Source organism: Pristiophorus japonicus, chromosome 18 (genome assembly GCF_044704955.1).
Source record: "Pristiophorus japonicus isolate sPriJap1 chromosome 18, sPriJap1.hap1, whole genome shotgun sequence".
Taxonomy (NCBI): domain Eukaryota; kingdom Metazoa; phylum Chordata; class Chondrichthyes; family Pristiophoridae; genus Pristiophorus; species Pristiophorus japonicus.
In genome coordinates, this window is record NC_091994.1 from 47,510,074 (window position 1) to 47,523,029 (window position 12,956).

A 12,956-nucleotide genomic window follows, 5' to 3' on the forward strand; every position below is an offset into this window, starting at 1 on the left:
TAGTAGAATGGAGTTCATAGTCATACTGGTCAGCTGCTGGTTGACAGAATATGATAGTCAGCTGGCTGGCAAGTTAGTACTTCGGTAACTAGTTATAACTTTAGTCCCTTCCCTGTTAAGCATGTTCACTCATGTTGGAGCACTGGCAACACACACACAGCAAGATTGTCTAAACACTAACTGAGGGGGTTCACCGACAGATTGAGTCAGGACTGTGTATGGGAGTCACACAGTAAGTGTCCCAGGGTGAGGAGCTTGCTGTATGGAGAATGTTTCAGATGGTTTCTCTGGGAGGGAGCTGCCAGTAACGTGCGCTGTATCAGTGTGTGGTGCAGAAAGTGTCCCAGTCCTCCAGCTTTATAAGGTGTCTGTATTAATGAGAGAGCCACAAGCTGAGAGTACTGCACCAGACTGTGGTATGGCGGCTGGAGTGGCGGCTGTCCTGCAGGAGCCGCTGCTCGGGAATCCGTACCTCCATGACCGTGGTTTTAGGTGGCAGTCGGACGAGAGGGCTGTGGCTGGTGAGGTGACCAGGGTCAGGGGCCTGCTCGATGGCGGAGGAGCGGGCTGGATAGTCCGCCGCGCGGCCGATGCCATCGAGTCGCTAAAAACAGCCCTGGGCCCTGACTCCGTTAGGTGTATCGAGGAGGCTCAAGCACGTGGGGAGATCCCGTCCGAACTGACCCCGTCTGGACGGAATTACTCATCGGCGCCAAACCCCGGAACCTCCCTCGGGAGCCGGCGCTTCACAACTTGAGCCGCCTCAGGTAAATCCCCTCCGTGCCTTTCAGTTCTGCGCGGAGGGGTTTCCTGTACGGGCTGCTCCTGCACACTCTCAACCTTGCCATCCTCGTCTGCTGTCCGGACACGCCTTGGCGCAACATCTTGCCATCCGGAGGAGGCGGGGGTCCCCGATGGAGTGCACTCTACGCGGGAGTCCTCCCAGTATTTATCGGGGACTTGGCCTGGAGGGTGGTGCATGGAGCAGTCTCGTGCAACAAATTTTTAAGCCGGTTCACGGGCTCCCAGGCCACCTGCAATTTCTGCGGTCTGGAAGAGTCCGTGTTCCACGTTTTTATGGAGTGTGCGATGTTGCAGCCACTGTTTCATTATTTAAAGGGGCTGCTCCTCAATTTCTGGCTGCACTTCAGTCCCACACTCCTGATCTTTGGGCACCCTATGCGGAGGGGAGTGGGTAGGTCCAAGGGCCTCCTCGTAGGACTGCTCCTGGGCACGGCCAAGGGTGCCATCATCCGGTCCAGGCAGCGGGCGGTCGAGGGGGTCGTTCAGCCCGACTGCCTGCCTCTCTTCCGCGCCTACATCCGGGCTAGGGTGTCCTTAGAGATGGAGCACGCGGTGTCCACCGGTACACTCGCGGCCTTCCGCGAGAGGTGGGCGCTGGAGGGACTGGAGTGCATCATCACACCCGGCAACCAAATTTTAATTTCATTTTATGTTTTAAAGTTCAATTTGTTTTAATTGCCGGGTTTTAGTGACCCCTCCCCTTTTATAGGGGGCACTTGTAAACTATATGATTTTAATGCCCCCCAAAAAAATCACAAAAAAAAACACAAAAAAAAAGGCCAGTTAAAAGTGTCTGGAGTGTCCCCCAGATCGGGGGGCACTCGATCTAATGTTTAATTTGTCTCCCCCAAAAAGAGTTGTGGTATGGCGGAGAGTTCTTGTTATTGGAGGAGTAATCTGCAATTTAAACTCCAGCCCAGGACAGAAGAAGCAGAAACTGAGAAATATCAGGCAATAAACTATCTTCTGATTAAGATGTCGGTCAGTTGCTAACAGTGCTGAGGTGTCCTGCCTCAATCTGACGGTCTCTGACGCTGAATGGGCGGGTTTCCGATCCTTGCCCTGGTTGGTCAGTGTGAATGGCTCTAATTTGCATGGATTTCCTGCCTGGTGTGAATGGGTCTATAACTGGGCTCAATGGGCAGCTGCTACTACAGTCTGTCACAGATACACTCGGGGAAGGCAGGCAGCTCAGTGGCAGGAACGATGCAGACGCTGTGCTTTTTCTGGTCTCTGGCACTGTGGCTGGGCTGTAAGTACAGACACTGAACTCTGCTCCTCCCGCAGCAGCACATGGGGCGCTTGGGGTCACTTTTAAAGAGTCAATGTGTAATGTGTGGGGTGGCTTGACCCATCCACCTCCACGGAGGTGTGTGGGGGGCCTGACCCATCCACCTCCATGGCACGAACCTGGTATTGCAGTACTTCCAGGAACGGTGCAGTGGCTCTAGGCCTTTTGGCTAAGAGCATTGGCGCAGAGTGATCCTTGATGTGTGCAAGGTGACCTCTGGCGTTTGTGATTTGATAAAGAATTGGAAAGATTGGCAACGAATATAAAAAAAAAAATGTGTAATGTTTAATCCCTGCTCTTTTACAGGTGGACAGTCTCAGACTCTGACTCAGCCTCCAGCCCTGACCGTGAAACCAGGGGACACGGCCACACTCGACTGCAACATTGGAACGGTTGATAGCTATTATGTCAACTGGTACAAGCAGACACCAGGAGCAGTTCCTCAATGGATCCTCTATTACCATCACTCTCTCAGTGCCCCAACCTATGGTTCGGGGTTTACCAGCGACCGTTTCACATCGAAAGCCAACAGCGGCCACAACATTTACCAGTTAATCATAAAGTCCGTGGAGGTGAATGACGCTGCCGTCTATTACTGTGAAAAATGGGTTTCAGCAAGCAGTGCTTATGTGTCACAGTGACAGAAGGTAACACAAAAACTGGGAGCAGCTAAATGTTATACACTTAACAACATTTTGCATCTGAAAACTTTCTAATGTTTTACATTTCATAAAATCACTTTAATGTGTTTTTTTTATACAATATTTTCTAATTTATCCCGTTTCAGAGTTGGTAACATTGAGTCTCACTGCCCAGTATTGGGTGTTGCTGACCTTTAATGTCAGTGTGTGGATGTTGCTGAGAGTTCATTCCTTCCTGTCCCACACCAGCTGGGACACTCGCAATACATGGAGTCTGATTAATGCTGGCACTGGAGCTTCTGAACGTGTTTTCTGTCTGATTCCAGGGTCCTGGGTAATTGTATGGACTGAACCCTAGAGCAACTCACTGTGGGGGTGTTCGGCAAAGGGACCAAGCTCTTTGTAGCAGGTAAGTGGCTGGGAAATCCCTCCTGCAGGGACTCTCTGGGTTTGAACATTTAGACATTCATTAATAATTTAAACTGTTATTTCTACTATTTGTTAGACATTAATTTGAGTGAAAATGCTGATTGCAGTACAATCCTGTTTAGTGTCCAGCACTAGCTCTGTTAATTAGTGCTGTGTAATTTTTGAATTCTAATTGAATTGTTTCTCGAAATTATCTGCAGATTGCTTTTTAAACAGTTGGTGCAGATAGTGTCTGGGTCACAGTGTCTGTCTGATGCAGTTTACTCCAAACCTGGATGGAAGGCAGTGCTGGAAAAAGGGTTAAATGATTTCCCTCAACCCCACCCCCACCCCCACCCCCACTCCTCCCATGGTTGAGCTGTTTTATTTAACAATGGTGGGAATGTTTTCACCATTAACTGGATTGGGATGGATTATACTGAAGGCATATGTGGTTTGGTTAGTAGTACTCTTGCCCCTGAGTCAGAAGTTTGTTCCACTCCAGACTAGGCTGACATTCCAGTGCCATACTGAGGGAATGCTGCACTGTCAGAGGTGCTGCCTTTTGGCTGAGTTGTCAGAAACATAGAAACATAGAAAATAGTTGGAGGAATAGTCCATTTGGCCCTTTGAGCCTGCACCACCATTCAATAAGATCATGGCTGATAATTCCCTGAGTACCCTTTTCCTACTTTCTCTCCATAACCCTTGATCCCTTTAACCATAAGGGCCATATCGAACTCCCTCTTGAATATATCCAATGAACTGGCATCAACAACTCTGCGGCAGGGAATTCCACAGGTTAACAACTCAATGAAGAAGTTTCTCTTCATCTCAGTCCTAAATGGCCTTTCCCTTATCCTAAGACTGTGTTCCCTGGTTCTGGATTTTCCCAACATCTGGAACATTCTACCTTCATCTAACCTGTCTCGTTCCATCCTGTCAGAATCTTACATGTTTCGATGCGATCCCCTCATCCTTTTAAACTCCAATGTATAAAGGCCCTGTTGATCCAGTGTCTCCTCATATGTCAGTCCTGCCATCCTGGGAATCAGTCTGCTGAACCTTTGCTGCATTCACTCAATAGCAAGAATATCTTTTCTTGGATTAGGAGACCAAAACTGAACACAATATTCCAGGTGAGGCCTCACCAAGGCCCTGTACAACTGCAGTAAGACCTCCCTGCTCCTATACTCAAATCCCTTAGCTATGAAGGCCAACATTTGCTGCCTTCACTGCCTGCTGTACCTGTGTGCCAACTTTCAAAGACTAATGAACCATGGCACCCAGGTCTTGTTGCACCTACCCTTTTCCCAATCTGCCTTCATTCAGATAATCTATCTTCATGTTTTTGCACCCAAAGTGAATAACCTTACATTTATCTGCATTATACTGCATTTGCCCACTCACCTAACCTGTCCAAGTCACCCTGCAGCCTCTTGGCGTCCCGCTCACAGCTCTCACTGTCTCCCAGTTTAGTGTCATCTGCAAACTTGGAGATATTACACTCCATTCCTTCATCCAAATCATTGATGTATATTGTAAAGAGCTGGGGTCCCAGCACTGAGCCCTGCGGCACTCCACATCACTGCCTGCCATTCTGAAAAGGACTTGTTTATCCTGACTTGCTGCTTTCTGTCTGCCAACCATTTCTCTATCCACTTCAGTATATTACCCCCAATACCATGTGCTTTGATTTTGCACACCAAAAACCTTTTTAAAAGCCTTTTGAAAGTCCAAATACACCACATCCACTAGTTCTCCCTTGTTCACTCTACTGGAATTTTTTTGAGGATGTAACTAGATTTGTCAAGCATGATTTCCCCTTAAATCCATGCTGACTTGGACAGATCCTGTCACTGCTTTCCAAATGCGCTGCTATTTCATAATAATTGATTCCAACATTTTCCCCACTATTGATGTCAGGCTAACTGGTCTATAATTACCTGCTTTTTCTCTTCCTCCCTTTTTTTAAAAAAGTGGTGTTACATTAGCTACCCTCCAGTCCATAGGAACTGATCCAGAGTCGATAGACTGTTGGAAAATGATCACCAATGCATCTACTATTTCTAAGGCCACTTCCTTAAGGACTCTGGGATGCAGACTCAGGACCTGGGAATTTATCGGCCTTCAATCCCATCAATTTCCCTAACAATTTCCTGCCTAATAAGGATACCCTTCAGTTCCTCCTTCTCACTAGAGCCTTGGTCCCCTAGTATTTCAGGAAGGTTATTTGTGTTTTCCTTCGTGAAGACAGAACCAAAGTATTTGTTCAATTGGTCATCCATTTCTTTGTTCCCCATTATAAATTCACCTGAATCTGACTGCAAGGGACCTACATTTGTCTTCACTAATCTTTTTCTCTTCACATATCTATGGAAGCTTTTGCAGTCAGTTTTTATGTTCCCGGCAAGCTTGCACTCGTGCTCTATTTCGAGCCCTCTTAATTAAACCCTTTGTCCTCCTCTGCTGTATTCTAAATTTCTCGCAGTCCTCGGGTTTGTTTTTTCTGGCCAATTTATATGCCTCTTCCTTGGATTAACACTATCCTTAATTTCCCTTGTTAGCCACGTTTGAGCCACCTTCCCTGCTTTTTTTTAAACTCCAGACAGGGGTGTACAATTGCTGAAGTTCATCTATGTGATCTTTAAATGTTTTCCATTGCCTATCCACCGTCAACCCTTTAAGTATTACTTGCCAGTCTATTCTAGCCAATTCACGCCTCAAATCATCGAAGTTACCTTTCCTTAAGTTCAGGAACCTAGTTTCTGAATTAACTGTCACACTCTATCTAAATAAAGAATTCTACCATGTTATGGTCACTCTTCCCCAAGGGGCCTTGTACAACAGGATTGCTAATTAGTCCCTTCTCATTACACATCACCCAGTCTAGGATGGCCAGCTCCCTAGTTGGTTCCTCAACATATTGGTCTAGAGAACCATTCCAGGAAATCCACCTCCTCTGCATTGCTACCAGTTTGGTTAGCCCAATCAATATGTAGATTAAAATCACCCATGATGACTGCTGTACTTTTATTGCATGCATCCCTAATTTCTTGTTTGATGCTGTCCCCAACCTTACTACTACTGTTTGGTGGTCTGTACACAACTCCCACTAACATTTTCTGCCCCTTGATATTCCGTTGCTCCACTCATATCGATTCCACATCATCCAAGCTAATATCCTTCTTTACTTTGCATTAATTTCCTCTTTAACCAGCAATGCTACCCTGCCTCCTTTTCCTTTCTCTCTATCCTTCCTAAATGTTGAATTCCCAGCCTTGGTCACCCTGGAGCCATGTCTCCATGATGCCAATTACATCCTGTCCGTTAACTGCTATCTGTGCAGTTAATTCGTCCACCATATTCCGAATATTCCTCGCATTGAGGCACAGAGCCTTCAGGCTTGTCTTTCGAACACACTTTGCCCCTTTAGAATTTTGGTGTAATGTGGCCCTTTTGGCTTTTTGCCTTAGGTTTCTTTGCCCTCCACTTTTACTTTGACTTCTTTCCATCTTTTGCTTCTGCCCCCATTCTACTTCCCTCTCTCCCTGCATAGGTTCCCATCCCCCTGCCATATTTAACTCCTCCCCAACAGCACTAGCAAACACGCCCCCTAGGACATTGTTTTCTGGTCCTGCCCAGGTGCAGACCGCCTGGTTTGTACTCGTCCCACCTCTCCCAGAGCCGGTTCCAATGTCCCAGGAATTTGAATCCCTCACTTGTGCATCACTCCTCAAGCCACGTATTCATCTGAGCTATCCTGCGATTCCTACTCTGACTAGCACGTGGCACTAGTAGCAATTTTGAGCATACTACTTTTGAGGTCCTACTTTTTAATTTATCTCCTAGCTCCCGAAATTCATCTCATAGGACCTCATCCCATTTTTACCTATATCGTTGGTACCTATATGCACCATGACAACTGGCTGTTTACCCTCCCTTTTCAGAATGTCCTGCACCTGCTCTGAGACATTCTTGACCCTTGCACCAAATGTCTGCCTTCTTGAGATAGTGCCACAAGATATTTTACACCTATGTTGAAGAGCAGTGGTTATCCATGAGTGTTCGGTCAATATTTATCCATCGATCAACATCACTGGTTATTATCAAATTGCTGTTTGTGGGACTTGCTGGGTGTAATTTAGCTGCTGTGTTTTCTACATTACAAAAGTGACTATTTTTAAAGTACATAATTGTCTGTAAAGCCCTTTGGAACACCATGAAAGGTGCTATATAAATGCAAGTGTCTTTCTATTACATTAAAACATTGAAAAAGAAATTGCATTTATGTAGCACTTTTTTAAAAAAAGAATCTAGGGAAGAGATAGCAGATGTATTACTACACATATTTAATAATTAGTTAGAAAACAGTGTAGTGCCAGAGGACTGATGAAAGCTTAATTTTCTATCCCCCTTAAATATAGGTATTGCATGTCCAATCAGCTTAACATCGGTGGTAGGAAAAATAATGGAATCTCTCCACTAAAGGAGAAAATAAGATCTGGAGACTAAAAATATAATGAATGGTCAGCATGGATTTCAAAAGGGAAATTCTTGCTTGACCAATCTTATTGAAATTTTTGAAGATATAACAGAGGGAGTGAACAATGGTAATGAAGGAGATGTAATTTATCTAGATTTTCAAAAGGCCTTGGATAAGGTAGCCCATAATAGACTGATGAGCAAGGTCAGAGAATGTGGAGTGAGGGGCCAAGTAGTGGAATGATCATTATCTGGCTTCAGGACAGAAAGCAGAGAGTAGGAGTAAAGGGTAGCTATTCACAGTGGCAGAAGGTGGGTAGTGGTGTCCCACAAGGATCAGTGCTGGGGCCACTGCTGTTCACAATTTATATCAACTGATTTAGACTTTGGAATTAAAAACACAATTTCTAAATTTGTGGATGGTGCCAAATTGTGAGGGGTGAGTGAATAGTCAATACCAAGGAGTACTGCAACAAATTACAGGAGGATATTTATAAACTTGGAGAATGGGCATTTCACTGGCAAAATGAAGTTCAACACAGAGAAATGTGAGGTGTTACATTTTGATAGGAAGAATAGGGAGGTCACGTATTACTTGGAGGGTGCGAGTCTCGGTGGGGTAGAGGAACAAAGGGATCTGAGTACAATTCACAAATCGGTAAAAGTTGTGACACAGGTTAGCAAGGCAATAAAAAAAGCAAACCAAGCACTGGGGTTTATTTCTAGAGATATAGGGCCCAAGTTTCCACATGATTTGCACCTGATTTTTAGGAGCAACTGGTGGAGAACGGATTATCTTAGAAATCGCAATTCTCCACATTTTTTTTTCTGCAGTTCTAGTCAGGTAGAACAGTTCTACTTTGGAACAGAATTTTTTCTTCAAAAGGGGGCGTGTCTGGCCACTGACGCCTGATTTCAAAGTTTCCACAGTGAAAACGTACGCCAAACTAAAATAGAATGCAGCAAGTGAAGATTTTTGTAGAACTGAAAAAACCTGTTCTACACTAAAAAATCAGGCGCAGGTTACAAATTAGGCGTCCAGAACGAGGTGGGGGGGAAGGGAACTCATTAAATTCTACAATAAATCCTTATTTATACTTCTACAAATATTATACAAATAAATCCAACCTGAATAAACATTTATAAGCAAAGAAAAGATTAAATAAACCATCTTCCTACCTGTGAAAGTGCTTCAGGCACAGAGAATTCTGCAGTCAGCCTGAGGCGCCCGTTCTTTCCCGTGGGGGGGGGGGTAGGAGGCGCCCGTTCTTCCCGCGGGGGAAAGGGGAGAGGAGGGGCCCGTTCTTCCCGCGGCGGGGGGTAGGAGGCGCCCGTTCTTCCCGCGGGGGGGGTAGGAGGCGCCCGTTCTTCCCGCGGGGGAAAGGGGAGAGGAGGGGCCCGTTCTTCCCGCGGCGGGGGGTAGGAGGCGCCCGTTCTTCCCGCGGGGGGGGTAGGAGGCGCCCGTTCTTCCCGCGGGGGAAAGGGGAGAGGAGGCGCCCGTTCTTCCCGCGGCGGGGGGTAGGAGGCGCCCGTTCTTCCCGCGGGGGGGGTAGGAGGCGCCCGTTCTTCCCGCGGGGTGGGGGGAAGGAGACAGTGAGAAGGCTGCAAGTGCTGATGTGCTGATGGCAATGTGCTTTTATTAAAAAAAATGTTCAAAAATTAAACAGCTACAAAGAACTACAAAAATGGCCGAGTGCCAATATTTTTTTCACACTGAGCATGCGCGAACGCTCCAACGCGCACGCGCAGCATTGCCGGCAGGAAAAAACTAACTTAAATAGTACCCACCCCCTCCCACTTACAAAATCGGCGCGAGTGTAGGCTCCGCCCCCCTGGGTGACGCGCCAGACAGACAAGGAGCTGCAGAACACTCCAGAATCGCGAGGTTTTTTTTAGACGTGAAAAACGGGCGCCCGTTTTTTATCGTGTGGAAACTTGGGCCCATAGAATTGAAAAGTAGGGAAGTTATGCTAAACCTGTGTTGAACCTTGGTTAGACCACATTTGCACTGTCCAGTTCTGGTCGCCATATTATAAAAAGCATGTAGAGGCACTGGAGAGGGTGCAGAGAAGATTTACAAGGATGATGCCTGAAATGTGAGGGTATACATATCAGGAAAGGATGAACAGGCTGGGTCTCCTCTCTTGAACAAAGGTGGCTTAGGAGTGACCTATTACAGGTCTTTTAAATTATGAACGGTTTTCATAGAGTCGATAGAGAATGTTTCCATTTGCAGGGAAAAGCTTAACTAGTGTCTTCTATCAGAGATAGCACCACTAATAATGTATTACTGTACTTGTGAGTACTGCACTGAAATGTTGGCCGAGACATAGTCCATATATTTCTCCTTCCCAATTAGACTGCTCACGATTGGTCGGTCTGGATCTGTTTATTACCATAGATGATGCCGAGTGTTCATTATTCTGTCATTCTTACCCATCCCCAACATTCCCCCATATTCTGATTTGAATTGTGATGTGATGCGCTTTAATTCACATTTGTCTGCACCGATTTCATCCTGATCATAACTTCCCCAACAGTTACTTCCTCCCTGCGCCAGTTGAGGTACTCAACACTGCATTTTGAGCCAGTTCAGAGATGCTGAACCCCATCCAATTCTCTACCCCCATACACTCGCACTATACCCCATCCAACACCCTACACTCTCTCAATTCCTCACAGTTCATGCTGGAATTCCCCTTTTGACTCTCATCCAAAAAAGCACTGCTGCCAGCCTCTACTCCCTTCCCTCTTCCCTTCATAGCCATCCATTCCCCTCGGCACTGCTCCTTTGTGTCCTGTTGCTAAATGATTCTGATTGCTGCACATTAAGGCTGGAGCTCCGGTTCTGGGTACAATTTCCTACCCCCCCCTTGCCCTGCCTTGTGTGGGGACCATAATCTGTCTGTAGCCGGACTCCAGTCAGACCGACACTGCTGTGAAAAGGCTGGATGGTTTGTGCTGATGTTTGGCATTGACCGCTAACACCCGGACTGGGCCCACACCACTGGCTCACTGAATTCTGTCGTTTGCCGTGTCGACACTGAGCGTGTGCCGGTGGGTTAGTGTTGCTGCATCGTGAACATCTCCGGCTGCCCCACATCAGCACTTGTACATTTTCCTTAGTAGTTTAAACAAAGCACTTTGCAACTTCCTATTTCTGACCATGTACACTTGGATATTGAGAATCGTCCCTCCCATTCCCTCAGGATCCTGTCCATGGGAGTTGTGAGCCAGCCCCATCTTGCCTTAAATGACCATTCTTCATAGATTGGCCGGGACAGTGAGTGTTAGTGGATCATTCATCTGTCAATGGCCTTGTCTTGTCCTCGCCTCACACCCACAACAGCGCACCTTCCCAGTTGGGGAGTGGGAGATGGGAAAAGGGGACGTTGCCATTTTGTTCCCCTCTCCCAACCTCTGGATAATATCCCAATTGGAGCATCACTGCCCATGGACCAACCTATCACTGACTGGTCTGTGGAGCTCGGGACCACACAGTATCCTCACCCACTGGCACAGGGGAGGATTTGAGATCTTTTTATCCTTCCTGTGGCAGTGGGTGGCAATGCAGGGACATTAGTGATGGGTGGGAAGGGGTGAATTGTAGAGGTGGAATGTGCAGCCGGTAGGACAGGGTGTGGGCACATTAAACGGGTATGATACCACTTTACACTGGCAGTGTGTCTCCAAGTCCTTTAATGGCTCAGTGCCAAATCACATCACTCTTTGGGGCAGATTTTTAACTTGAAATCAAAGGTTGCAGAGGTCACTGGTTTGTGGTCAGAGATCCAGGGTCACTCCTCTCCCTAACCAAGGATACTGAGGCCAAGTGAAGGGTCCCTGGTGCACTCGCCCTAGATCAGCTAACTTGGCACAGACTGGGGATGGATCCTGGGAGCAGGAGGTGAAGTACCAGAGCGAGTGATGCTCTAATCCACCCAGTCACCAGGAGGATCCGAAAACAATAATTGTACATCAAGAAATTGTAGTCCTTTGTTTTGATAAACTATGTTCAACCTTAAAGGGGCAATGTACTCACTGAACTTCTGGGGCCCACTTTCGGAAGATGCAACCGTTAAAATCTGCTTCGCTTAAACTCTGAAATATGTTAAACATTTCTATAACTTTATTCAAACACTCCTTTTCTGGTTCCTATTGCAGCTCAGCAACTCCCTGAACCTTCACTAAAAGTGCTCGGGCCTTCAGCCGAGGAGATGAGCGCTAAAGGAGCAGGCACGTTAGTTTGCCTGGTCAGCAAACTGTCCATGGGCTTCGCTGCGGTCAGCTGGACAGTCGATGGGAGTCCGACGAGCAGTGAGGTCCAAACCAGCGCGGTGTCGCGGAACACGGACAACACCTTCAGTCTCAGCAGCTACCTGATGGTCCCTGGCACAGACTGGAGCAGTGGGAAGGTGTACTCCTGTACAGTTCAACAAGGGACAGCTTCGAAAACATCCGCTACTGTCACACAATCCGACTGTTAAATAGATCGAAGCTTCACTCGCGTATGCTGCCTGATTATTGGTGCAGTGTCACTTGCCCCATTATCCACCCTGTATCCCTCAGCAACCCCATCTTCTTTCCCCTACCCCATTCTCCACCCTCTCCCCTTGGTCTCTGCTGCATTTTGTGCTCCTGTTTTGCATTGTGTGGTTCTGTTGTATCACCTTGAAGTGTTTGTACCTGAGGCAGGTTTGTTCAGCTTCTCCTATTAAGAGGCTGCACAAGGGTTACAGTGACCAGGTACTGGTCTAGAATCAGAAAGTTCATTTGAAATTGGTAGTTTGTTCAACAACACTGAAGGATTTAATGAAAATGATTAATGAAGATTGTTTATGATCTGCCAACAGCATCAGGCTGACAATGATGGTCTGTGACTGATCTAACTTCCAATAAAGAGAATCTGTGCAGGAAATATTTGTGTGTTTTGTCACCTTGTGTGTCCTCCCCAGCCCTGACACCACCAAGTGGGCTAGATGTGAAGGGACCCAACACTTTGCTCCAATTCTGGTTCTGTCTCCATGTATTCAAGAATGTTGAGGGAAGCCATGGAATCGTAGAAATTTATTGCACTGAAGGAGGCCATTCGGCCCATCGTGTTTGTGCCGGCTGTAAAATAGCTATCCAGCCTAATCTCACTTTCCAGCTCTTGGTTCGTAGCTTGGCCGGTTACGGCATTTTAAGTGCATATACAGGTACTTTTTAAACGTGATTATTTCTACCTCTACCATCCGTTCAGGCAGTGAATTCCAGACCCCCACCACACTCTGGGTGGAAACATTTCTCCTTAAATCCCCCCTAATCTTTGTAAATCTGCACCCCTG

General features: G+C 46.8%; 1 protein-coding gene across 1 annotated transcript; it reads left to right on the forward strand.

The window, feature by feature from the left end:
- Positions 1-1,971: 1,971 nt before the first annotated feature.
- On the forward strand, positions 1,972-12,534 carry LOC139229229 (immunoglobulin lambda-1 light chain-like). The gene is made up of 4 exons (XM_070860890.1): positions 1,972-2,056; positions 2,402-2,724; positions 3,097-3,145; positions 11,794-12,534. The coding sequence occupies exons 1-4, from the start codon at positions 2,011-2,013 to the stop codon at positions 12,114-12,116; spliced, it is 741 nt and encodes a 246-aa protein (XP_070716991.1). The 5' UTR covers positions 1,972-2,010; the 3' UTR covers positions 12,117-12,534.
- The last annotated feature ends 422 nt before the right edge of the window (positions 12,535-12,956 follow it).

Coding starts and splice junctions, on each gene's coding strand:
- LOC139229229 (XM_070860890.1), top strand. CDS start 2,011: ATGCAGACGCTGTGCTTTTTCTGGTCTCTGGCACTGTGGCTGGGCT. Junction 2,057..2,401: donor TCTGGCACTGTGGCTGGGCT/GTAAGTACAGAC, acceptor GCTCTTTTACAG/GTGGACAGTCTCAGACTCTG. Junction 3,146..11,793: donor GACCAAGCTCTTTGTAGCAG/GTAAGTGGCTGG, acceptor TTCCTATTGCAG/CTCAGCAACTCCCTGAACCT.